At 44.9% G+C, this 24,913-nt stretch overlaps 1 protein-coding gene and 1 pseudogene across 7 annotated transcripts; one reads left to right on the forward strand and one right to left on the reverse strand.

Moving 5' to 3' along the window:
• LOC136486677 (receptor like protein kinase S.2-like) lies at positions 1 to 22,730 on the forward strand. 7 transcript variants are annotated; one of them, XM_066483636.1, is made up of 25 exons: positions 10 to 414; positions 958 to 1,023; positions 1,107 to 1,250; positions 5,133 to 5,391; positions 5,506 to 5,734; positions 5,935 to 6,085; positions 6,208 to 6,423; positions 7,671 to 7,787; positions 7,866 to 8,124; positions 8,235 to 8,460; positions 8,553 to 8,703; positions 8,834 to 9,032; positions 10,672 to 10,835; positions 10,932 to 11,199; positions 11,330 to 11,561; positions 11,662 to 11,812; positions 11,916 to 12,536; positions 13,118 to 13,179; positions 13,449 to 13,503; positions 13,608 to 13,644; positions 13,744 to 14,093; positions 14,259 to 14,399; positions 14,504 to 14,652; positions 16,604 to 16,672; positions 22,385 to 22,730. In XM_066483636.1, the coding sequence occupies exons 2-25, from the start codon at positions 970 to 972 to the stop codon at positions 22,434 to 22,436; spliced, it is 4,356 nt and encodes a 1,451-aa protein (XP_066339733.1). In that variant the 5' UTR covers positions 10 to 414; positions 958 to 969; the 3' UTR covers positions 22,437 to 22,730. The 7 variants fall into 7 exon arrangements, with proteins under 7 accessions (XP_066339737.1, XP_066339733.1, XP_066339734.1 ...); XM_066483637.1 differs by lacking the exon at positions 16,604 to 16,672; XM_066483638.1 differs by lacking the exons at positions 10 to 414; positions 958 to 1,023; positions 5,133 to 5,391 and having other exon boundaries at positions 1,112 to 1,250.
• On the reverse strand, positions 20,607 to 22,163 carry LOC136487200 (B-box zinc finger protein 24-like; annotated as a pseudogene).
• Positions 22,731 to 24,913: the final 2,183 nt, after the last annotated feature.

Consider the following 24,913-nt stretch of genomic DNA (forward strand, 5'->3'; position numbering starts at 1 on the left):
AACCCTCAGGTCTTCTCCCTTGGTCCTGTCCGGTGGTCCCTTGCGGTTGGGTCTTGGCCATAAAAGTATGCCATAGCCCACCAGTGTGACTCCTAACCAAGCCAGCAGATGTTAGCGTAGTTTTTTTTTTCTCCGTGGATTCGAGAATGGGGATTGGGGACTGCAGCTGGGGTGGCACTCGAGCGTGAAGATATGGTTGCCAAGGGCCTCTCTCCTCATGCTGAATCTTATTGGTGATGCTGCGCATCTTGTTGATGGCGTGCTGGATTTAATTTGCCTGGAGGTTTCTTCCCCGCCAATCTCCTCAGTCGTCTTCCGCAGATTTCTTCCCCGCCAATCTCCTCAATCCACTTCCGCAGCAATCAAAGATTGGGGCTTCCATGACCTCTTGTTTCTTCTATCTGATATAGCAAGGTGGTGCACAATCTCCCTTTTTTCGTTATTTTCCAGTCTTTCTATAAACTTGCTTGGATTATATTATACTCCCTCCGTCCCTAAGTGTATGTCGTTTTCGCTTCCCGAGAAATAATTTTGACTAAATATATATTAAAAATATTAATATTTATGATACATAATTAGTATCGTTTGATAGATATTTGAATCTAGTTTTTTAATAAATTTATTTAGAGATAGAATTGTTGCACACATTTTCTATAAATCGAGTCAAAGCTATTGGCACGCAAATTATGACGACAAACATTTAGGGACGGATTGAATATTATTATGTAAGGTCCCGGTAGATCTCGAGTGAGCTAGGTGCCAATCGTGATGCAAGCCCATTTGTAACCCATGTTCTACATATACTCTACATATGTGTCCCATGTGGAGTTGTGGATGCAAGATTTTTTTTTAATTATGCATCAAACACTATATTCTAGATGTAGCAAATAAATCTAAACCATATATTTGACACGGCTAATCATATTCTAACTAATATTTATCCCCATGCCATATTAGGTTCTAAAGATCATGGCGTCAAGGAGTTCTGTCCACCACCCGGACACTACTGAAGGACTTGTTCAGGTTAGAGAAGAGCTTTTATCCTGCCGCCGCACTACTGAAGGATCTGCCAATCACAAATTGTGCATATACTTGGTCTTCTGCAGACGCTGGATCCTTGCACTGGGAGAAGAGGTTGCTTGGATACTATGGAGACTATGAAAATGTCATACGAATTATTGAAAACAATTACGGGTAACTTCTCCAAGGACAACATTCTCGGTAGTGGCACGTTTGGAGTGGTTTACAAGGTATGATTGAAAGCCTACCACGAATGGTTCCCTGCCCTTTCAGTTGTCAACAAGACGTTAGTGCAGTCTTCCTTTTTTTTCAAAAAATCGCTGGCATGATTATGCCAGCAGCATATTAGAAGAGTTCTCAAATAAGTTTTTATAATGTACAGGAACCATGCATGCGTGTGTCTAGGACTTTGTGCAGTGCGTTTCGAGTGTTTACTTGTTCAATGTACATAGGTAATATAAACAAGTTCGGGAACAGAGAAGGAGAGTAGCGGATAGACTATGCTACTTGCTACTAGTGGCCAGAAATCTATGGAGGATATTGTTAAATAATTACGCAATTTCCAGATTAAAACCAGAATATAAATCATGACAATCCAAGATACTAGTATAAGTATAGCTCGTATACTAGCATGACTTAACAGCATGAACAAAAGAACTAGTGTAAGCATAGCTCGTACACTAGCCATCAGATTAAATAGCATGAACGTAAATACTGGTGTAAGCATAGCTCGTACATTAGTCAGATTAAATAGCACGAACAGAGACATTGGATCACGAGGTGTATACCTTTCAACTATAGAGGGAGATGACGTCGCTGGAGATGGAGATGCAGATGGTGACTCTGCTGGTAGTGGTGGCGCGAGGTCGTCAATGAGCGGTGGAGGAGGATCTCGAAGCAGTTGACGACGGATACACCGGGACGTAGCGCCGCATGACTTGGATGGAAGACGACCCATCGTGAAGGTTGGGAGCAGTTGTGCGAAGAGCGCTTTCCAAAAAGGGGCGGGGCGGGGGTGGAGCAGTGTGGCTCAAGGAAGAGTGGAGGGAGGGAACGTGCGTGTGCCCGTCCAAAGCATGTATCTTGATGTCTAAGCGCTAGCAGGTGCGTAGATAAAAAGATATATCGTGTTTGGTATGCCCAACGTTTTCCTCGTGCACCCTCTCACCGATTCCTCGATGGAGCTACTTGGGAAACTCGTTGATAGGTTGATTGAGCAAGGGAGAGGAAGGATGTGGCTGCCCTTATTCCTTAATCTATCGCTCACTGCTACTGAAAAGCTTTGTAGCAACAGCTCATTTTTTTCGTAGGAGCGGCTGGTGATACGAACCGCCCCTACAAAAGGGTCGATTCGTAGAGGCAGCTCAATCACCAGCCGCCCCTACTGTTCCATTTGTAGGGGGCGGCTCTACTATTGTGATTTGTAGGGGCGGCTCAATCACCAGCTATCCCTACAAATGCTCCACATATATAAACTGCAGCCACCCTTCTTTCTCCTCGGGTCACTCACTCATACACGAGAAAAAAGGTTGAGAGGCCTTGGGCACCTCCCAAAAATTAAGCCGCCCCTACAAATCCATGATTTGTAGAGGCGGTATGGTACAAACCATTTCTGTAGTAGTGGCTCGGTCCACCCCTACCGGGTCTTGCAAGTGGTGACCCCACTTAGCCACCCCTGGTGGCAGGGGCGGAGACAAAATTTAGACGTAGGGGGTCATTTAGACCGAGAACAATCAAAATACATATACGGCAAGAGGATACATAATAACCAAATAAATATTTATATTATAATACAAAAGAAAGACAAAAAATAAAAAAAACACTGAATATTATAAAGAAAAGAAATAAAATTAATCAGCCCTAGGTCTCTAATCTTGACCCAATCAATCAATTCTAGGCAAAAAAAATCATGATAATAACAAGAATAAAGGAGATAAGAAAGATAACAAAAAGACTAATCCTAAATAATATAAATGCCTTTTGAGATCATTTGGGGGGCGCAACAAAAACACAAATTGCAATTAACTAGCTAATAAAAGTGTGTACTAAAGTAGATGTTTTAGGCAATAATAATAAAGCAAAAGAGATGAAGAAAATAATAGGAAGACTTAATCCTTAATTATATATAAGACGTTTTAGAGATTAATATAGAGGGAGGACAATGAATCAAATCATAAATAGCAACATTAACTTGCTAATTGGACTACTATAAGGGCACTCACAATGCAAGAAACTATTAACAATTTCTATAGCATAGGACATCGCACCAAGAAACTATCCTTCCCGGTGCAAGATTTTCTATAGCATAGGAAATAAGTAGTGATAGAAACCAAGTTTGCTCTCCCAATGCAGTTTGAGTAGTTTCTTGTCCATCGATAACTGTGAAGACCCAGTTTCTTAGTTAGACTTGGTTTCTTGGATTTTTTTCTCTCTCCTTATTAAATCACTTGCCACGTCAGCAAATTGCCTACGTGGCAATGCAATTAATATCTATAGAAACTACCATAGTTTCTGCATTTTGAGTGCCCCAAGTAGCTAATTGTGGAGGTGCAATGTGGGAGCATAAAAATGTTAAAGGGTCCCGAGCCCCCCTCAGTCCTCTTCCCTCTGCCATTGTTTGGCGACATTGCCTGTCGTCCACCCTTGTTTCTCAACCCTACTGTCGCGGGTTGGTTGCCGCGGTAAGCATCGTTGTTCGTCGGGTGTCACTGAGTGTGGGTCTCCGGTGGCTCGGGTGGACTCAAGAACACAAGAGAAGACACGGCGATGTATCCTGGTTCAGGCTATCGGAGCCCTACGTCCAGCAGTGGTTGTTCTTTATTTATATTTGAGAGCACCTGAATCGGGGGGGGGGGGGGGGGGGGGGTTACAACGAAAGAGTAAGAGATTTGGCAGGGGGTCGCTCGGTGCTATCATAAGGCTCGTCGGCGGTGAGGTTTTTTCCCCGGTGGGGGAGAAGAACGCTCTTCTCTCTTGCCGGGTTGTTGGGGGGAGGAACGCTCGACCGTTCCTCTCGGCTTGCTCTGCTCTCGAGGCGGAGCTCGAAATGCTCTCTGTTCTGTTTCGACCTCCCCCTCTCTAGGAGCCAACCTCCCCCTTATATTCTAAGGAAGGTCAGGTACAAGCGGTTCGAGGTTTCTGTCTGTGGTCTACGTGCGCCGGAGTCTAGGAGGGTGATGCTGCGGCGTGGATGGACCCTGGCGTTGTCGTGGAGTCGAGGGAGCCTCGGGCGCCACCTGGTTCTTCTGCCCTGACGCTCTGACCGTCAGGGGATGTCTGCTTGGACAGGCCTCCACTGGGTGAGCCTTCTCGAAGCTTCCATGGCGGTGAAGACGCCTGGCTTGGGGGGCTGACGAGCGGGCCCGGGAGACCTCGAGCCCCTGGAGCCGGTGGAGGGATTTGTCCACTTGTGTCATGCTACCTGCGTGACTTTGTTAGAGGAGTGGGCGTAGCGCCGCGCGCCCGTCGGTCGGGGCGGCACTGGGAGCCCCTGAGCCTTGGATGCTCGGCGTGCTGGTCGATGCTCGGTGTCAGATATATGGGCCAGGGGTACCCTCAACTGCTCGTATATACGACCATGTCCAAGCCGTCGGCCCAGGAGCCGTCAAGGAGGAGGCCCACGAAGCTCGAGGAGACGCGCGGGAGGATTTGGGGGCTTGGCCCAGACCCAACGGGAATGGGGTCTGGAGGTATGATTTGGGCGCCCAGCTAAATTTTAGGGCCACAGTAGGGGCCCCGCTGAAGCACGTTTTTTGGCCTGAGCCCCTATATTTAGCTATAGGGGCTCAAGTAGGGGCCCTGCTGGAGTTGCTATGACAAAGGCTGAGAGGTCTTTCTTTTTTTTTTATCATATATAAGCTGGTGAGAATTCTTGCCAAACACGGGCATAGTTAGTTACATCATTAAATCATTAAATGTGCCAACCTACCATTCTTCCGTCTCCGCCTTAAAATTTCTCAAAACTGGATATACTTTCAAAGTACGTAAAATTTGTCAATACCATGTGGGAGAAAAAGTTGTACGCCCTGGCTTAAACGTGGGTAAGGTAGTCCCTTACATAATTATCAGTAGAAAACACAATTGCTCTGTATTAATGAGAGTTTGTTTGACAGGGTGTACTAAATGGAAAAGAGATTGCCGTAAAGATACTTCGTGACATGGCTGCACTTGATGATAATGCCTTTAGGAATGAGTTCCAAAACCTTGCAAGACTCGATCATCGAAATATTGTACAGTTAGTGGGCTACTGTAACGAATCGGAGAAACAAACTGTAGAGCGTGACGATGGAACAGAAGTTATTGCTGAAAAGATGCATGTGGCCCTCTGCTTCCAATACGTAGAAAATGGCAGCCTTCACAAGCATATTTCAGGCAAATAACTTGATTCTCAACAGGCCATACATGCAATTTCATTTACATTATAACAAATGATTCTTTGCCGAAGTATATTTAAGTGTTCTTTAATGTTTTCTTTTGTATGTACAGATGAATATCAGGGGCTTCACTGGCATATTCGCTACAAAATAATTAAGGGGATTTGTGAGGGTTTAAAACACCTTCGTGTGGGGTTGGAATCACCTGTATTGCATTTGGACTTAAAACCTGAAAATATATTGCTAGACAAGGAAATGGTGCCCAAAATCGCAGATTTCGGTTTATCAAGACTAATTGGAGAAGAAAGAACAAAACAAACAATAAATTCGGTTGGGACATGGTAAGCTTAAGTATGCCTCGACAAGTTGATTTGAAAAGGTTAAGGGTTCCTCTACGTGGGTATCATAATGACCAACCCTTCATTTTTCTTGCTATTTTAGCTTTTCATAACGATGCACAATTTTGAACATTGACATGCTAATATGTTTTTCCTCTTTAGTCACTGTGTATAACAATATTCCTATCTATGATGATGTGCAGTGGATATTGGCCACCAGAGTACGTGAAATTCCAGTTGCTCTCAGAAGCATTTGACATATTTAGTTTGGGTGTTATAATTACAAAAATAATGATTGGAAATGAAGGATACCACAGCTTCGCTGATATGTTACCTCGAAAACTTGTTAAGCATGTAAGAATACGTTTGGTCTTATATCAATCTTATTATTTATTTTTAAACAAAAAATGCATTTTGTGTTTAAACTTTGTTTGCAATATATATCTGCCTTCTAATTATAGGTCCTAATGTTGCAGGTACATAATAATTGGAAGAAAAGGCTACAGGAAACAATTGAGCCTACATCACTGGAACTAGAAGCATACTACTGCCAACAGGTGAAGACATGCATTAAGATGGCATCAAAATGTTTGAGCGAGGATCGGAAGGAAAGGCCAAGCATACAAGAAATTGTCTGTGCTTTAATTGAGGCTGAAATAATGATGCAAAACATACCGTTGCAAATAGAAAAGGTATGATCTCTCGTGGAGTATTGACAGAGTTAATAATTAATAACTGGACGCTCTCACACGGGGTACAACCTTAGAAGACATAAGCATTACTTATTAATTTATACAACAACAACAACAACAACAACAAAGCCTTTAAGTCCCAAACAAGTTGGGGTAGGCTAGAGTTGAAACCCATAAGAAGCAATCAAGGTTCAGGCACGTGAATAGCTGTCTTCCAAGCACTCCTATCTAAGGCTAAGTCTTTGGGTATATTCCATCCTTTCAAGTCTCCTTTTATTGCCTCTACCCAAGTCAACTTCGGTCTTCCTCTGCCTCTCTTCACGTTACTATCCTGACTTAGGATTCCGCTACGCACCGGTGCATCTGGAGGTCTCCGTTGCACATGTCCAAACCATCTCAACCGGTGCACTAAGACAAAATGGTTTTTGTCGATGCTACGGATTTATTCTACTAGCAATTCAGAAAGAAGAGGCGCCAGTAGAAATAGAAATGTATGCCCATGGCTATAACTGCCAGAGGAGATATCTTTACCGGCGGATTTCCTGATGGTATGAACCGTTGGTGTAAATTGGATTTATACTAGTGGGTGTTTTTAAGCTTATGACTAGTGTCAACATAAATCTAGGATTTCTACTGGCGGTAATCTTAAGAAAACCGTCCGTATAGATATGTTTACACTGGCGACTTTCTTAACCTGCCGCTAGTACAAATAATTTGAAATCGATTTTTTAAATTTTCAAATAACTTCAGATGAAGAAATGACCTAAACCAGAGTTGTAGTCCTCGAAGAGGTCAAAAAATTTCTGATTCAATCTATTTTCAGTTGAAGTCGTTTAGGGTCTCAACTATGCATTACAATATTCACTAAAATGAATACAAAAGGAATGTATTAACCACTTAGTCATAAGTGAATCTAAGGTTTAGTGGTAAGGAAATAATACAATATAAGATTGAAGTTGTGAGTTTGATTCCTGGCAGAAATGTTTTTTTGTACTAGTGTAATGATACTTTGCAATCTCATATATATAAGAGTAATATTGTTCTCGGTACTAGTGTAATGATACTTTGCAATCTCATATATATGCGAGTAATATTTCCCATTTGAATGATACATTTTTAGAACATAATGATACAATTATTTTGACGAGGAGGAAATGGTATCATAATCGTGGTAGATGCTATGTGTATCATACATCATACTGAAAACTTTTCCCTTTTGTGTAACAAATATTTGTTCAAACAAACAGAAGGTGGACCGCACATATGTGATGAAATACTATCCATATGAATTACTAAGAAGAATAACAGATAATTTCTCAGAAGAAAGATTACTAGGTGAAGGTGGGTTCGGACGCGTTTACAAGGTATGGTTAGCATTTACACTTACAAGGCATCCAAAAATCATCAGAGAACTCATTTTCCTAAAATGAGAAATTAATTAGGGAATTCATGAAGATGGACGAGAAATTGCGGTGAAGGTTCTTCGTTACTTTTCTGCATTCGATCCTGAGCATTTCCAAGCTGAGGTTGAAACTGTGGCAAGGTTCCGGCACGAAAATATCATACAATTAGCTGGATACTGCTATGAAACAGAACAGGAAATTTTACCATACAAGGGGAGACTTGTCGTTGCTGACCGCATCCATAGTGCAATCTGCTTCGAGTATTTGCAAAATGGAAGCATTGAACGGCATATTTTAGGTACCGCAATGCACCATGCAACATATATACAGTATAATTGATAATAAAAGTAAATAGTAATTCATGACTTATAAGTTAATTTGATATGCGAAATTTGTTTTGTTTTCCAGACGAATCTGATGGACTTGATTGGTGCACACGCTATAAAATAATTAAGGGGATTTGTAATGGTTTACGATACCTTCACGAGGGACTGCCTTATCCTATTATACATTTAGACCTGAAACCAAGCAATATACTTCTGGATGGGAACATGGTCCCTAAAATATCAGATTTTGGTCTGGAAAGAGTCTTCGGTGAAGATAAAATGAGGACAATATTGGGTTTCAGCCCAATGTGAGCAGCCGTAACTGAATGTTTGTTTTCTGTTTGGTAGTCATACACTTGCTCGTAGTAGAACTGTGTCAGATAACTACGATGTCGTGCAGGAGATACCTACCGCCAGAGTTCGTGACTATGCAAATAGTATCAAAAGAATTCGACATATACAGCTTGGGGATAATAATCTTAGAAATGATGGCAGGGATTTCAGCACACTCCTTATTGCATGACATGACTTCTGAAGAATTTATCAAGTTTGTAAGAAAAAAGTTAAATTTCGTATATGTACTATATGATCAATAAACATTTCTCTATCAATTCATTTGAGTAAATGTCCAATGTTTGTAACCACCATTCTATGTAACTATATACTGTTATGACCCTGTAGGTACTTGGGAAGTGGAGGAAAAGGCTAGAAGCAACATTGACAGGCCGCCATCTATTAATAGTGGATATATATTGCAACCAAGTGAAGAAATGCATAGAAATTGCATTGGAATGCGTGGAGGCTGACAGGCAGAGAAGACCCAGCATAGGCCATATTGTCAATGCGTTGGACGAAACAGAAAACAGAATTCATGAAGCTGGTAAGCTGCTCAATTGATAACGTGCACCCGATGGAACGCCGCCTCTCTTTCAAGCCAAAATATTATCTTTTCCTTAGTTTTCGTTAGTGGTGAACTTTTTTAATTTTCTAATCTTATTAATCAAAAGCATGTCACTACCACAAAAATAATTTTAGGAGACAACCTCTGTTGTTAACGGCTGGCGGCCACCTTCATAAATGGTCGGGCGGCCTCATGGAAAATGCCTGTCTCCAAAAATTATTTACAGAGGCGAACGTCCCAAGGCGACCACCTATAAAAGTCATCGATTAACAAAGGCGGTCATCTTAGGACGCCTGTCTTTGTAAATTGATTTTCAGAGGCGGACACTTTAAGATGTCCATCTCCATAAATTGATTTCTAGAGGCGGACGCCCGCCTCCGTAAATTGATTTCGGGGAAGACGGAGCCCACGCGTGACCTCGTATGGGTGCCCGCTGGGTCCGCCATGGGGGACCAGCTCACCCACTGCTGCGGAGCTTGCCCGTTGCGGGGGCCGAGCCCGCCCGCCCGCCGGGGAAGACGGAGATGGTGCGTGACCTTGGAGGGGCGCCCGCTGGAGAGGGGCTGGAGGAGCTCTGCCACCGCCGGTTGGAGGAGATGCCGGCGCGGGCTTCTCTTGACGAGCGCGCTTGCCTCTTTCACGCCGGTTGGTGGACACTTTTGTTTTTGTCAAATTTACTCCTAAACACCACATCCAATAAAAATATTAATTTCTTGCTCCTGAGGAGAGAGAACAGCGGTGAAATATCTTTTTCGCCCTTTGTTCTTCGCTCCCATTTCTTTTCTTCCCCCTTCCACTTCGTTTCATGAAGACGCGCGCGAAGTGCAAGGCCACGACGAGCAGAGGCCGGGCTGGCCACGAGCAAAGACCACACGGGCCATGGCGGGGAGGCCGCCGGCCTCGAGTTTGCCAGCTGCAGGGGCTTTCGGCCGCTAGAGCGCGAGCTGCCGAGGGCAGCCAACTGCGATGGTACAGAAAGCGCGCGTGGTCGTCGGCCGCAACCTCACCAATTGCAGGGGCTGCCAGCCACGGGAGGACCAGCCGCGAAGGCAAAAAGGGAGGAGCCCAGGCGAGGCGCTGGAGGAGCCCTGCAGGGCAGAGCTGGGGTCCCGGGCGGATGGGGACTACGGCGGTCTAGGCGCTTCCGCGCTGGCGACCACCTTGTCGACCTCTCCCGCGCACTTCTTCGCGGCCTACGGCCTGCCCGATGTGGCCAATAGGCATCCATCTAGGTGACCGTCCAGCTCACCGTGCTGTCCTCCTCTCCCGGCGCGAGCACTCGCTGCTCGCCGCGGGCACCGACCGAGGCCACAACCACACCACTTGGGGGACCTCCAAGCTCGCCGGTCACCCGTGTACGCGCGGAGGGGAGGAAGACAGAGAGAGGGGCAGAAGGACATTTCACCACTCTTCTCTCTCTCCTCCAAAGTAGAAATGAATATTTTATTGGGCACGGTGTCCTCTAGCAAATTTGGCAAGAAGCAAAGTGTCCAACATTTTCGGTGTCCACCAGCAAAAGGAGGTCACTTTCCAGTGTCCTGTAGCAAATTTTACCATTATGTATATATGTCCCATGCATAACACTGACTCCCGTTCCGTATATATTTTATTTTATCAGAATCAGAGTGGAACGATGAAGATAGCAGATCTAGTTACACAAAGAATAGTTCGAACCGTCCATACATGACAAGAAATTATTCATATAAATTACTGAGAGAAATAACAAATGATTTCTCAGAAGATAGACTAATTGGTCGAGGAGGGTCTGGAAACGTTTACAAGGTATGATGAGCATTTGCACCTCCAAGGCATCCAAAGGTCAGTACCATTGGAGAGAATAATTAAGAGCTTAACCTACTAAAATGAGATATTAAACAGGGAGTCAATGAAGATGGAAGGGAAATTGCTGTGAAGATTCTTCATTTTAACGGCTTCAGTGGAGTCGATACTGAGCACTTCCAGAATGAAGTTTATAGTATGGGAATGATCCAGCATGAAAACGTTGTACGATTAGTTGGCTACTGTGATGAAACAGAAAAGTTACTTGTAGAACACCATGGAAGAGTAGTTCTTGCTGATAAAATTCATCGAGCACTCTGCTTCGAGTATTTGCAGAATGGAAGCCTTACAAAGCATATTTCATCAGGTAAGGTACTACAACAATGAACAAATAATATATTATCTGTAACTGAAGAAAATTGTTGTTTGAAGTTAGAAACTATATATGTTTTGCAAAATAGAGTCAACTTTAGATGCACAAAATATCTGTTTTGCAGACGAATGTGATGGACTGGATTGGTGCAGACTGTACAAAATACTCAAAGGAATATGTGATGGTTTAAGATACCTTCACGAGGAACTGCCTATTAGTCCAATTTTGCATTTGGATCTTAAACCAAGCCATATATTGCTGGATGAGAACATGGTACCAAAGATATCAGATTTTACTCTGTCAAGATGCCTTCAAGAAGGTCATACCGTGGTAACATCATCTATATACGGAACGCCGTGAGCTAATTTTGCAAACTAAACCCTCATTTTTATAAGCTCAAAGTCAAACTGCATTTATTTTACCAGAACTGTTTATGATATTTATGATGTTGTGCAGGGGATACAGGCCGCCAGAGTTTATAAATAAAGGCATTATTTCAGTAAAATCCGACATTTACAGCCTGGGTGTCACGATTATATATATGTTAACAGGGAGGCGGGGATATACTATTGAGGATGAGATCATTTCCCAAGAGTTTATGGAGGATGTAATAAAAAGTTTACTTTAGTCTATGTACTAAGATTAAGAAAGATCAATAGACAATTATGTTTGACCAATTCGTTATGTCTTCATTTGTGTTAACTCCGTAGGTATTCAAAAACTGGAGGAGAAGGCTACAGGAATCATTGAAGGGCCGGTCACTGGAAGGATATTGCCAACAAGTGAAGAAATGCATTGAAATAGCATCGCAGTGTGTGGAGGGAGACAGGCACAAAAGACCCAACATAGGAGCCATCGTCCGTATGTTGGATGAAACCGAAACCATGATTATGGTTCATGATGCCGGTAAGCTGCTTGACGTGCATCCGATGGAACTCCGATTCCCGTTGAAGCCAAAAAGGTTCGCCTCCTCCTTGCTGCGGCTACGCAACAAGGAAGACCACCATGTGGCATTCAGGCTTGTGTCCAAAGGCCAGAAGATGTACCACACCAACCTGCCCCTCCTCGGCATTGTGCCACCAAAGTGTACCTGCACCATCGCCCTGAGGATGAGTAACCAGCAGAAGCGACCACAATTGGACGGCAATGAAGGCTTACTGGTACAGAGCGTTGCAGTGAGCCGTCAGCAGTGTCTTGACCAAGCCTCGGTCGTCCGAGAGTTTCAAAGTCACTTTAACAAAGCACAAGAGTCGGACGACGATGAGGTGCAAGAGCAAGAGGTGGCATTGGAGTTTGTTTCTTCTCCGCCAACTGAAGAGGCATCATCCAAGGTAAGTTTTGCTGAACAAAATGAAGCTTTTTTCCCCATTTACCTCACCTGTGCGTGACGTAAATTGTGCACTTGTTTTCTTCTGCACTGGTCATCCTTAATTTCTGGGTTGCATCTGTCCGACAGCTGACTCGACCGGAAATCGATGTAATAATCTTTGGGTTTCTCTTTATTGCTGTTGCTAAACAACACGTTTCGGATAAGAAAATTTATTTGATACGAAGCATGACTGGATTTCATGTAAGGCTCTGTTTGGATCCCCTTGGCTAAAGTTTAGCCCAGGGCTAAAGATGAAGGGGCTAAAGTTTAGCCTCTTGGGCTGTTTGGATGCTTGACTAAAAAATGACTAAAAGGTGAAAGAGAGAGGAGAGAGAAAGAGAGTAAAGTCACCTGTTAGCACTTTTAGCCTCCTTTATCCTACCTTGCAAGGGCTAATGGGCTAATGGAGGGCTAAATATTAGCCCCTCCTTTTAGCCCTCCTGTTTGGATTCCCAAGGGCTAAAAGGTGGCTAAAAGGGAAGGGCTAATCTTTAGCCCCTTGAATGCAAACAGGGCCTAACTTATATGAATGGTTTGGATCAGATCATAACGGCGCCGGATGCTCAGGAAGTGTCATCTATAGAAGTGCACCCAAAAGAGCCATGGTAAGTTCTCATTGATCAAGGATGAAATGGCTAACCTTCTTTTGGTTTTTTACTTTTTTAGAGATGAGCTGTGCTTATGTTTCCAAAATGTAACCAATCATTATACAACCAGCTTGCTTCCGCTCCTTATATGACAAGGCAGTGCTCCTGCCAATCTTTTTTTTAAAAAAGAAAAATTCACGCGGCGTACTATGTACCAAGCGCTTGATTACAAAATTGTTCTGATTAATAATCAATGCCTTGGCTGTGTAATTTAATTTTTTCTTCAGGATTATGACAACTCATGAAAGAGGGAACTTTCGCATCTGGAACTACCAGACATTGGTGGGAGGCTACATTTTTTGTCATTTATTACTCATCGGAGTGTTCATCACGATTAAATAAATTTGAACTGATTAAACTAAGGACATATATTCATTCATCCGCAGGCAATCTTGAATCCCATTAGATTACCAGAAGAATCAGGCATGCAATCTTTCTAACCCACTTCATCATTTGCCATTACTTTCTCCCGCATCATCCAATCTTGCTTATTAATCACACACTCTGGAGTGTTGCATGCAGTTTATGTGGCTAAATTTATCGCACGAGAGGAATGGATTGTGGCTGGTGATGGCAATGGCTGCATCCATGTATTTGGCTACGATGAATACCAAGACACCACAAGCTTCGAAGCGCATAATGGTCAGATCATGTCCTTGGCTGTTCATCCCAAGAATTCTTATGTACTGTCATCATCTCATGAGGATCACCTGATTAAGCTCTGGCACTGGGACAAGTACTGGGACTTTGAGAAGGGGCCTTGGGTGTGCACTCGAACATTTGAGGGGCACTCTAATAAAGTGTCACATGTTATTTTTAACCCAGATGGCACTGACAGTTTCGCCAGCGCGTCCTGGGATGGCACGGTCAAGGTTTGTGTATATGCTCGTTTTCGAATCCTTTTTAACCCATTAAGAACTTTTTGTGGTCTTTTAACATTTGATCGATATGAAATTTACTCTATTGTATGGTACGGTGTTCGATCAAAATTTCTTTGAGAATCTGTATTGAAATGGCGCTATGACTAAACTTCACAGATCTGGGACTGGGGTCTTAACTCTGATGTGTGTAACACCATCACGTTGGACACACATGCGGATGGCCTTCTTTGTATTGATTACATCACTGGTGCTGATCCTCAGCATCTTATCACTGGCTCCAAGGATCAGACTGCGCAGGTTTCAGTTCCACATCTTCAGTTGTGGAAAACATTCATGACTCACCTCCTCTTTCCATGGTTCGTATCACTGCTATAATGCGTTCCGCCTTTTTGTTCAACCAGATCTGGGACCTGAAGATAAAGAGGTGCAGGGAATTCTTACAAGGGCATGCACACCATGTTAGTGTTGTCTACTGTCACCAAGAGCTTCATAAGCTATTTACAGGTTCACTTGATGGGACTGTTCGGATTTGGGATTCCATGACATACAGGTAACTTTTTAACACGACCATGGGCATTAACTTAACATATAATAGATAATTAAATATCAATTTCTTTATATAATTTGTCAAAGTTAAGATGGATTATCCCCTCGCAAAGAGAGAAAATTTTAGTCATAATTATTGTTTTGAGAAAATTTCTTCCTTGGCTCTAAAAAAGTTCACTTTCCTTCTTACCCTTTTAGATTTGAAGTTACCTATTTGGCCCGAAATCCATCTTGCTTTCTTATATGGCCATTCCATTAGATTTGGCCTCTAATAATGTTAATTGGAGGACGAAATGACGATTTTACCCCTGGGCGAAATTGGTAAGTTTAGTTTTAATATATTTCATTTGGAGGATTATTTAGACTATTTTCGTATGGCCAGAGGTCATCATAATTGCTTCAAAAATAATGTGTACATTAGTTTTTGCAATTATGTTAACTACAAACCATGCAAAAATAGTCTAAATAATCGTCAAAATGAAATATATGAAAACTAAACTGCCTATTTCGCTCAGGGGTAAAATTATCTTTCGTCCTCCACCCGGGCGCCGATGTAGCGCGCCACTAAGGAAGCGACGACCCGATCATTTCTCACTTGACACCATGCCCAGATCGCGACACGGCGCGTCACCAAGGGGGTGCCGACCCGGCCCTTGCCCATTTAACGCCATACCCGGGTTCCGATATGGCGCGTCGCTAAGAGGGTTACGCCCCAACCAATGTTTTTAAGGCGTCGCTTTGGCGTCGCCTAATCGCCAAGGCGCTCCAGGCCAGACGATTTGGCAGACGACTCGCCTCAAATTCGTATGGCGTCCGCCTTAGGCCTGTGGCGTCCGGAAAACGTCGCTTTGGCGTCCGATTCTTCCCAGATCGAGCAAGGCGGGCGCCATACGGGATGCTCGCGGCGGGAAAACGCGGGAGCGCGGGAGAAAGGATGGGGGAAAAGAGCAGTCCCGCGCGCAGAGATTAGGCGCGCGTGGAGAGAGGAGCGCGGGAGAAATCAGAGAGCAGAGAGAGGAGCGCTCGCGGGGAAGACGGACCTACCTGCTCGCCCGCGCCGCCGGGAGAAGCTGCTGCCGGCGAGCCTCCGCCTCAAGAATAGGCTCCTCCCCCTCCCCTCTTCCCCATCCGCGCGAGGAGCAGCCGCCGGCGGGCTGCTGTTTCCCCGCCGCCTCCTCTGGTCCTCCATCGAGCAGGACACGAGCCGCTCCGCCTCCCCCTACCCTCTTCCCCATCCGTGCGACAGGCTGCTGTTTCCCCGCCTCCTCTGTTCCTCTTCCACTATCGAGAGAGAGAGAGAGAGAGAGAGAGAGAGAGAGAGAGGTGGGCGGATGCGGAGGGAACGGGAGGGAAGAGACAGAGAGATGGGTGGAGGCGGAAGCTGCGGCGGCGGCGCAGTGCAGGAGAGACCGAGAGAGATGAAGACACGCTAGGGCTACTAGGGTGAGGGCCACATGGGCTGCTTGGTGCACGTGGGCTGGGCTTCTTACTCCTTTCTTTTTCTTTTTTTCCTTTCCTTTTTTCTTTATCATCTATATACTGCTCCGAGTTTGCTCAAAAAAATCTATATACTGCTCTGAGCTGCTGTTTTAAAATTTCCTTTAGTTGGTAAGGCGTCGCCTCGCCTTACGCCTTACTCGCCTAAGCGTAAGGCGGTAGTCACTCGCCACGCCTCGCCTTACCGCCTTGAAAACATTGGCCCCAACGGTTTTCTTTCGGGTTTCATCTCCATTAGAATTGCTAGATTTAACTTTGGCTCGCCATGCCTATCACAACCCTCCTCCTTTAGCAGGGCTTGGGACCTGCTATGTTGAGACAACATAGGCGGAGTTCCGGTTATGAATGGTTATTGTAAAAAAATATCATGAACACATATAGCGCGCATAGTTGATGGAATAATCTGAGTTTCTTATATCTCCAAAAAAAAAGTTAACAATAGGTTTCTTATCTTACAGGCTTGAGAATATTATTGCTCTTAACCTCGGAGCAGTTTCCGATGTTGGATATATAGATGAGTTACAAAGGTAATTCAATTTTTTTTTGTTTGTCAAATACTTCACTGACCAAATAGAACAATACTACTCTGATATTTATTGCCAAACAATTCAGGATACACCCAAAAAACACTATTTTTGACATAATTTTGGTGCGATTGGCTATGTAAAATTATGCGTGATATGAAATTCCACTAGCTATGAACCTATGAATAATGAACATCAAGGCTTATAGAACACACATTTATTACTCCTTCCGTTTCAAACTGTAATTAACTCATTTTGGTTTTTCTAGATTGATAGTTTTTATTATGTATATAATCATGTATATCTAGGTGCATAGTAAAAGCTATATATTTACAAAAGTAAAATTACGTTTTGAAACGGAGGGAGTACTTTGTAGCTAGAATATCGCATGGGGCTTGGAATCATATTGTAGATCAGGTCTAACAATATAATGAAAATTTTTATATGCTTCCATTTTTATTTTCATAACAGTTCATGTGAGTGGACAGTATGAATCTTGTTAATACTGTTAGAAGGAATGAACTGTCAGACAGAAGAGGAGTGGGCATAGAAACTGAAACACCGAAATCCTCAAGTAACCAGCGAAGCCAAGTAACCTCTGCTGTCGCAAGAGCTATAGCTCGCAACTCGGCCTCTGCACTCGAACGAGAGACCGCGGTCTGCTTCTTTGTCTTCCAAGCAATGAGAGAGCCACCAAGAAAAATACAATAGGCAGAAAGAGAGTGACGATCAGAGTCACTAGCCCAAGTAGCATCAGAGTAGGCTTGGAGTTGAAAAGAGCTAGAACGCGGGAAGAACAGACAACGAGTAATGGTCCCACGAAGATAACGCAAGACACGAAGGAGATGGCTATAATGGACATGGGTGGGAGAAGAAACAAATTGACTAAGAATGTGCACAGCATATGAGATATCAGGACGGGTCACAGCTAGATAGACAAGACTCCCAACAATATGACGATACCGAGTGGGATCGGTGAGAGGTTTACCATCAGTAGCACGGAGCTGAAGATTAAGCTCGATGGGAGTCTCAACAGTGCGATGATCAGTGAGGCAAGAGCGAGCAAGAAGATCCTGAATGTATTTTTCTTGGGATAAGTAAATGCCGTCAGAGGTGGAAGAGACCTCAATCCCAAGGAAATAACGAAGAGGACCAAGATCAGACATAAGAAACTGCTCGCTGAGGCGTGCCTTGACAAAGGCAATATACTCAGAATCATCACCAGTGATAATCATATCATCAACATAAAGAAGAAGAAGAGTGCGACCACGAGGGGATGTGTGAATAAACAAGGCAGGGTCATGATTGCTTGGAGAAAAACCAGCAGCAATGATCACAGAGGCAAAGCGCTGAAACCAAGCACGAGGAGCTTGTTTCAGACCATAAAGAGAGCGACGAAGACGACAAACCATGCCCTCAGGAACAAGATACCCAGGAGGTGGTCGCATGTAGACCTCCTCACGGAGTTCACCATTAAGGAAGGCATTTTTGACATCAAGTTGAGAAATGGACCAAGCACGAACAGAGGCCACAGCAAGGAGAGTGCGAACAGTGGTCATGTGAGCCACAGGAGCAAATGTCTCATCATAATCACGACCATACTCTTGCTGAAAACCACAAGCAACAAGACGAGCCTTATAACGCTCGAGAGAGCCATCAGAGCGAGTCTTGATCTTATAAACCCACTTGCACGTGATGGGACGAGCATGAGAAGGAAGAGGGACAAGGTCCCAAGTGCAGTGCGCTCAAGAGCAGCAATCTCCTCAGCCATGGCTAGTTGCCATTCAGGATGACAAATGGCATCATGGTATGTGGCCGGCTCAGAAAAGACAGTGCCGGCAAAACCATACCTATCAAGAGGCTTCAGCGAGCTACGATCGCGAAGATTATAATGAGAGGAGGGCTGAGATAAAGAATCATCAACTGAAGATGGCTCAGCAGGAGAGGAGACATCAGAAGGCAACTCAACAGGAGGCGAGGAATCCAGGAGCCGACGACTGTAGGTGTGAATCACGGGAGGTTTGGAATCATAAATGGACCGAGGAGCATGTGAAGACGACTCAGAGGGCAGCGGAGGAGAAGGTGGAGGAGGTGAAGATGGTTTAGGAGGTGGAGATGGTGACGGAGGAAGAAGCACAGTGGAGATAGGTGTATCAGGAAAAGTCAAGAAGGACAGAGGCTCAACAACGGCCTGAGGAGAAACATCAGAGGAGGGCCGAGGATAGAAGGAACGAGACTCATCAAAAGTAACGTCCCGAGAGATCCGCATACGACGAGCAGTCAGGTCCCAACAGCGATAGCCCTTGTGCTCAGCACTATAGCCTAAGAAAACACACTCAACAGATTGATGTGTGAGTTTAGTGCGTTCACGAGGAGCAAGAAGAACATAGCACAGACATCCAAAAAGGCGAAGACTAGAGTAATCAGGTGGATGTCCAAAAAGGCGCTCATATGGGATGCCACCTTTAAGAGCAGATGAGGGTTGAATGTTGGTTAAATAGCTGGCAGTGGAGATTGCTTCAACCCAGAAATGAGGTGGGACCGAGGAAGCAATCATAAGAGCACGAGCAGTTTCAAGGTGACGATGTTTACGCTCAGCAACACCATTCTGAGCGTGCGCACCAGGACAAGAAAATTGTGAGTCCCTTGCTCAGAAAGAAATTGGCGAAGAGCACCCGAAAGATATTCCCCGGTAGAGTCAGCCCGAAAAACACGAATAGGAGCATCAAAATGAGTGCGAATCATCCGAGCAAAAGTTTTATATATGGATAACACCTCATTACGATGTTTCATGAAATACACCCATGTGAAGCGAGAGGAATCATCGATAAATATGACATAATATTGATGACCCCCTTTTGAAACAAAAGGTGCAGGACCCCATACATCTGAATGAACAAGATCAAAAGGACGCTGACACAGACCCACTAGAGGGATATGGAAGCTGGATCTGTTTGCCAAGCTTACAGCCCTGACACTGATCTAAAGAAACATCACCAGAGACATTTCCTAGAACACCACGACGGACAAGAGCGGATAAGCGGGAACCACATAGATGTCCCAGGCGATGATGCCACTGAGCAAAAGAGGAAGAAGCCGATGCAGGAGAAGCAGAGCTCACAAGACCGGCAGAGGCAGCGGAAGGAAGACGAAGCCAATCGAGTTCCCAGAGATGCGGAGAATCACGGCGGCGAGGGCCAGTACCAACTAGGAGACCCGTGCTGAGATCCTGTACACAGCAAGTGTCAGAATAAAAAATAACACGACAACCATGATCAGTGAGCTGGCCAGCAGAAATAAGTGCATGGTCAAATCAGGAACATAAGAAACATTAGGAACATGAAATGAAGAAGAAGAGTGCCCCGACCAACAACCGAAAGAGATGAGCCATTAGCAGTTTGAACAGTGAGAGGAATGGAAGGAGAGCAAATAGAAGAAAGAGAGGTACTATCAGGTGTCATATGAAAAGAAGCACCAGAATCAAGAATCCATGGCAAGATACCTGAAGTGGATGGTGGTCTCTCAATAAAAGACTGAGAAGTAGCAGCAGAGAGTACTGGGGCAGGAGTGATAGAACCAGCAGCTCCAGTAGTGACAGAACCAGAGGCTCCAGTAGGTGGAGGAATAGGTGGAGGAACAGCAAGACGACGAAGTAACATGAGTATCTCCTGCTGTGCATCAGGATGCTGAGACTGAGCATGTGAGGAACGCCCACCTCGGCGAGACTGAGACTGAGCCTGCCTCTTCTTGTAACAATGATCCTCATCATGTCCATCTCTGCCACAGTGCTTACAATGAAGGCCACCTGAGTTGCGAGTCCCCGAGCCACCAGAGGCTGCTAAAGTAGGCACTTTGGGAGGAGAACCAAGAATTCCAGACCGAGCAGCCAGGACTGAGGAGGACGTCGACTGAAGTAAACCAGCAGAACAAAGGCGAGTCTCCTCATTACGAACAGCAGCAAGAGCCTCCATCAAAGACACGCACGGCTCACGAGCAAGTAATTGAGCACGAAGGGGCTCAAACTCAGCACGCAGACGAGTCAGGAAGTCATAGGTGCGACGAAGCTCGAGGTGGCTCTGTTGCTTCCTGCAGGAGTCACAAGTGTCCGGGGACAACTGGGGACTAAGAGTGTCAAGCTCACGCCATATTGCAGATAGCTGTCGAAAGAAATCCTCAACTGAACTGTCACCCTGCTACAACAGTTGTTCTTGACGTAGGGCGGCAATATAAGTGGACTAACCAGAGGGCTCATAGCGCTGACGAAGAACAGCCCACATCTGAGCAGCATGATCAAGCCGAATAACCTTTCCTGCCAGATGCTTTTCCATACTAGCAACAAGAACAGCCCCAGCACGAGCATCTTCATCCAACCAAGTCCGATAAGCCCGAAAATGAGACATGTAAGAGGCCATATCATCATCATAAGCTTCGCGCAACTTCTTTTGTTCCTCTTCAGAATTTTCTGGAGGAATCACCGGCTGCACTGGACGATCAGGCAATGCTGGACAAGGTAGCTCACCACTAAGAAACTCCTAGAGTCGGAGACCACGCATATGCCACCGCATATGTGGAACCCAGTCATGATAATTGGTGCCATCGAAAATCACTGGACAACGCGGGATTTGCGCGCCTCCAGAGGGAGGAACAGGAGGAGATGCCATCTTTCTTTCTCTAGAAAAGCAGAAAAATAGAAGCAGCCGAACGGACGACAGAGCAGAGCAGAGCAGCAGAGGTGGATTTAGCAGAGCAGAGCAGCAGAGGTGGATTTAGCCGAACGCGGATGCCGGTGGCCAGGTAGCGCTGGTGGTTCCCGGAGAGCGTGCCCGGGACGTGGATGGGCTCGTCGCAGTCCCGGCAGAAGAGCGCCCGGTCCTCCACGCAGAAGATGAACGCCGCTTTCTCCTGGCAGACGTCGCAGCGCGGGAGCCTGGCGGAGAGCGCCTCGAGCGGGAGGCGCTGGTGCTTGCTGGCGAGCTTGTTGGCGACGTGGATCTCGACGTCGCAGGCGCGCACAGCGCAGCTTCGTCGGCGCAGCACACCACCGTGGCAGCCGCGCCCTCGCACACGTCGAGCAGAGCAGAGCAGAACAGCAGAGGATGCGAGAGGGGTGCGAGCTGCGCGGGAGATGAGCGCGCGCAGGAGGAGAATCAAGCGCGCGTGCAGAAAGAGCGGAGCTAGGGCGCGCGTGGGAACGGAGGAAGTTCGACGGCGGGGCCGCGCTGGCCGCAGAAGGCGCGCGATGGTGGGACCGCGCCCGGTCGCGGAGAGTGCGCGACGGCGGGGCCACGCCCAGCTACGGAGCGTGCAACGGGAAGAGCACGCGAGGGAGAGAGCCGACGGGCGACGAAGCTCCAGGCAAGCGCAACGGGAAGAGCGCGCGAGGGAGCGAGGTAAACCCTAGACCCTAGGCTCTGGTACCATGTTAGAAGGAATGAAGCTCACTATTCCTGTGGGCAACGGCCCAAACATGTACATGAGTTGGGCATATATGCATCTAAGCCCTTATACAAAGAGGAAAATATGCTATACACCATATATATCTAACAAATACATGGCAGTAAACACACTAAGATATCCAATGGCATAAGTGTGACACATGAAGTTGTTCGATACAATTTAAGTGGTGATAAACATGTATTTTGTTGAAAATAAATTGTTCGCTCACTAAAACTCTGCTGCTCAACTCTGCTATACTTCTGGCGCTACTTTGTGTAGGATTGTTGTCGGATGCCACAAAGGGATAGCAATGATGGAGATTAAAATTTGATGATCTATCAGCTTCGAGTGAAGGATGAAATGCAAATAATGCCATGGCGTGGCATTTGTTATTACTTATTACAGGTCACTTGACTTGCAACGAAAACATTGCCGGGTGTTTGAGTGAAGCGAATGGATTTTGTTTCTTTATACTTTGGTTCTTGAACTTGTGTGGTAAAGGAGAGTATGTACTATGTATTGTGGTCTCTTCGTAATTGTGCCACACCAGGCAGACTGATGGAATTACTGTTAATTTTTATGGCACATGCATGGTACATGTGGATGATTGAAATTGAATGTACCATATGATTTCTGCAGTTCCAGTTCAGGTTTCCAGATAGATGGAAGGGACACATTTTGTGAGAGCATTCGAGATTTGCGGAAGTGTGCCGTGGGCTTGCCAGCAGGCCCAAAATAAAAATATAACTTGGGCGCACAACTCAATCAGTAGCTAGACAACTAGAAAAAGTCCAGAGCCACAGATGTTTATGCAAATCCTCCTTGCTCCGGGGCTGAATGTGAGTATAAAACTCAGTGGTGAGGATGAGTGGGTCTTGTATAAAAAGAAAATGCTGAATAGCATCTCAATTCCTCATCATTGCATCTACTGGGTTATTGCTTGCATGCTTACTGCAGTACTGTGATTTCGCTAGTCTGGAGCAATCAGAGTATTCATTTCTAACCGATATCTAAAATTGGTGAGCTAACTGATGTCCAAAATTGGTGCCAACTACTAGCAACAGGTGAAATGCTCTACATGATCAGGGTTCCAGCATAAGTGCATCAAAAAACATAGCACATATCTTCCATAATCGAAGGTATCGGATGAGTAGTCAGGAACACGGAAACTAGAGGATCAGAACATTCAAGCAGCAGCTTTTAGAAAGTCGTTCTAGAACAGATAAAGCATGTTGACTCAATGAGATGCAGCCCTGATGATAGCAACGCATAACAAGTGTTCAAATGATATATTACATGTAAACCTCCACATCAAATGGCTATGGAGGTAGATCATGCTGCAACCAATAACCTCTACTTAACATGACTTGCAGCATGCAAAATAAGACTACAGAAAATCCCTCAAGTTCTAGGCACAGGAGATAGCAGTCTATGCAGACGCTTCAATGTTCTCTAGAAGGAAAGCCTTCCCATGGGCATGCTAAGACAGGGAACCATGGACACCAAACAGCTGTAGAATGGGCAAAAGACAAACCAGTGTTAGCTATATTTGTAAATCAATCAAACCCTCACAAAAAAAATGTAAATCAATCAAACAAGTAAAATGGAGTTGCAGCATCAAAATGCAAATAAAAGTACATGATGCTAGCACATTAACACGTAGTGACTCGAACAAATCTTCACCTTAGCATTGATGCTATCAAGCAGGATCCTGTGCTCGCTGTCGTACATATATACTGCCTACTCAGCACAGAGCACTTGGTGAAGCCCCATAAAAAAATGGACCAGAGAAGTCAAATTCAAACCTTTTATCAATACCATGACAATTATATCAAGACAACAGCAATCAGTAAGCATCTTCATTCCAAAATAACGCTTCCTGGAGTTCCTGCTGCAGATGATCGTTTGACCGCCAGGGAACTTGAACTTGGCACGGTGGCGGGATTCTTCAGCATGATTGGCATTGCTTTCCTCGCAGTGCACAGAAAGGAGGACCTGGCCAATGTCCTCACGAGCACAGGTACCCTGAGGCTTGCCAAAACCACCCCTCATTCCAGTCTGGAACTGATCCGCCCAGGCACAAGAAAGAATCCTGTCGATACAAAGGACATAGAACGGGTTGAAGGTATCCTTCCTAGCACTCTTGGTCACTACTAGTTGAAAGAAATGCGGGCAGCCTCATGACCCTCTGGAAACGTTCTCCTTCTCCCAACACACTAGGTGGACACAGAAGGGGAACCCATCCACACCATTCATTCCAACATCATAGATCCTGATCTTGGGGTCAGGGTAACCACGGCACTACCTTGACTTTGGGTATGACTTGTTCTTGATCTGGCAGTAGCACCGAGTCCGTCCTGGTCACAAAATTAATGAGACAGAGTAGTTAGAACAGAACAAGTATACAGAAATGACATTGAATCATAGTATATCATTAGAAATGACAACATAGCGCTGCAGACATGGAAAATTAATCACCCATAGCAACGTTATCCTCCTCCCACAATTTCATTACATAGGAATAATATCAAAACTTCTGAACACATCAGAACTTAAATGGTAGGCTTCAAAGAGATCCATCTCTTGAAATGATTTTGTGTTATTACAACATAATACTTACCACTCAATAAATCATGTGGACCAAATCATGATGCAACATAGGTCAATGAAAGGACCTTCTTGTGGGATTTTTTTTAAATCTAAAGTGCATATGTGGCAACAGTTAAAAAACATATGTCAAAACGAATTCCTCATAAGTAACTATGAATGTAATCCCATAAATCCACAATACAATCCCATTAAGTAAAC

Source organism: Miscanthus floridulus, chromosome 10 (assembly GCF_019320115.1).
Source record: "Miscanthus floridulus cultivar M001 chromosome 10, ASM1932011v1, whole genome shotgun sequence".
Classification (NCBI taxonomy): domain Eukaryota; kingdom Viridiplantae; phylum Streptophyta; class Magnoliopsida; order Poales; family Poaceae; genus Miscanthus; species Miscanthus floridulus.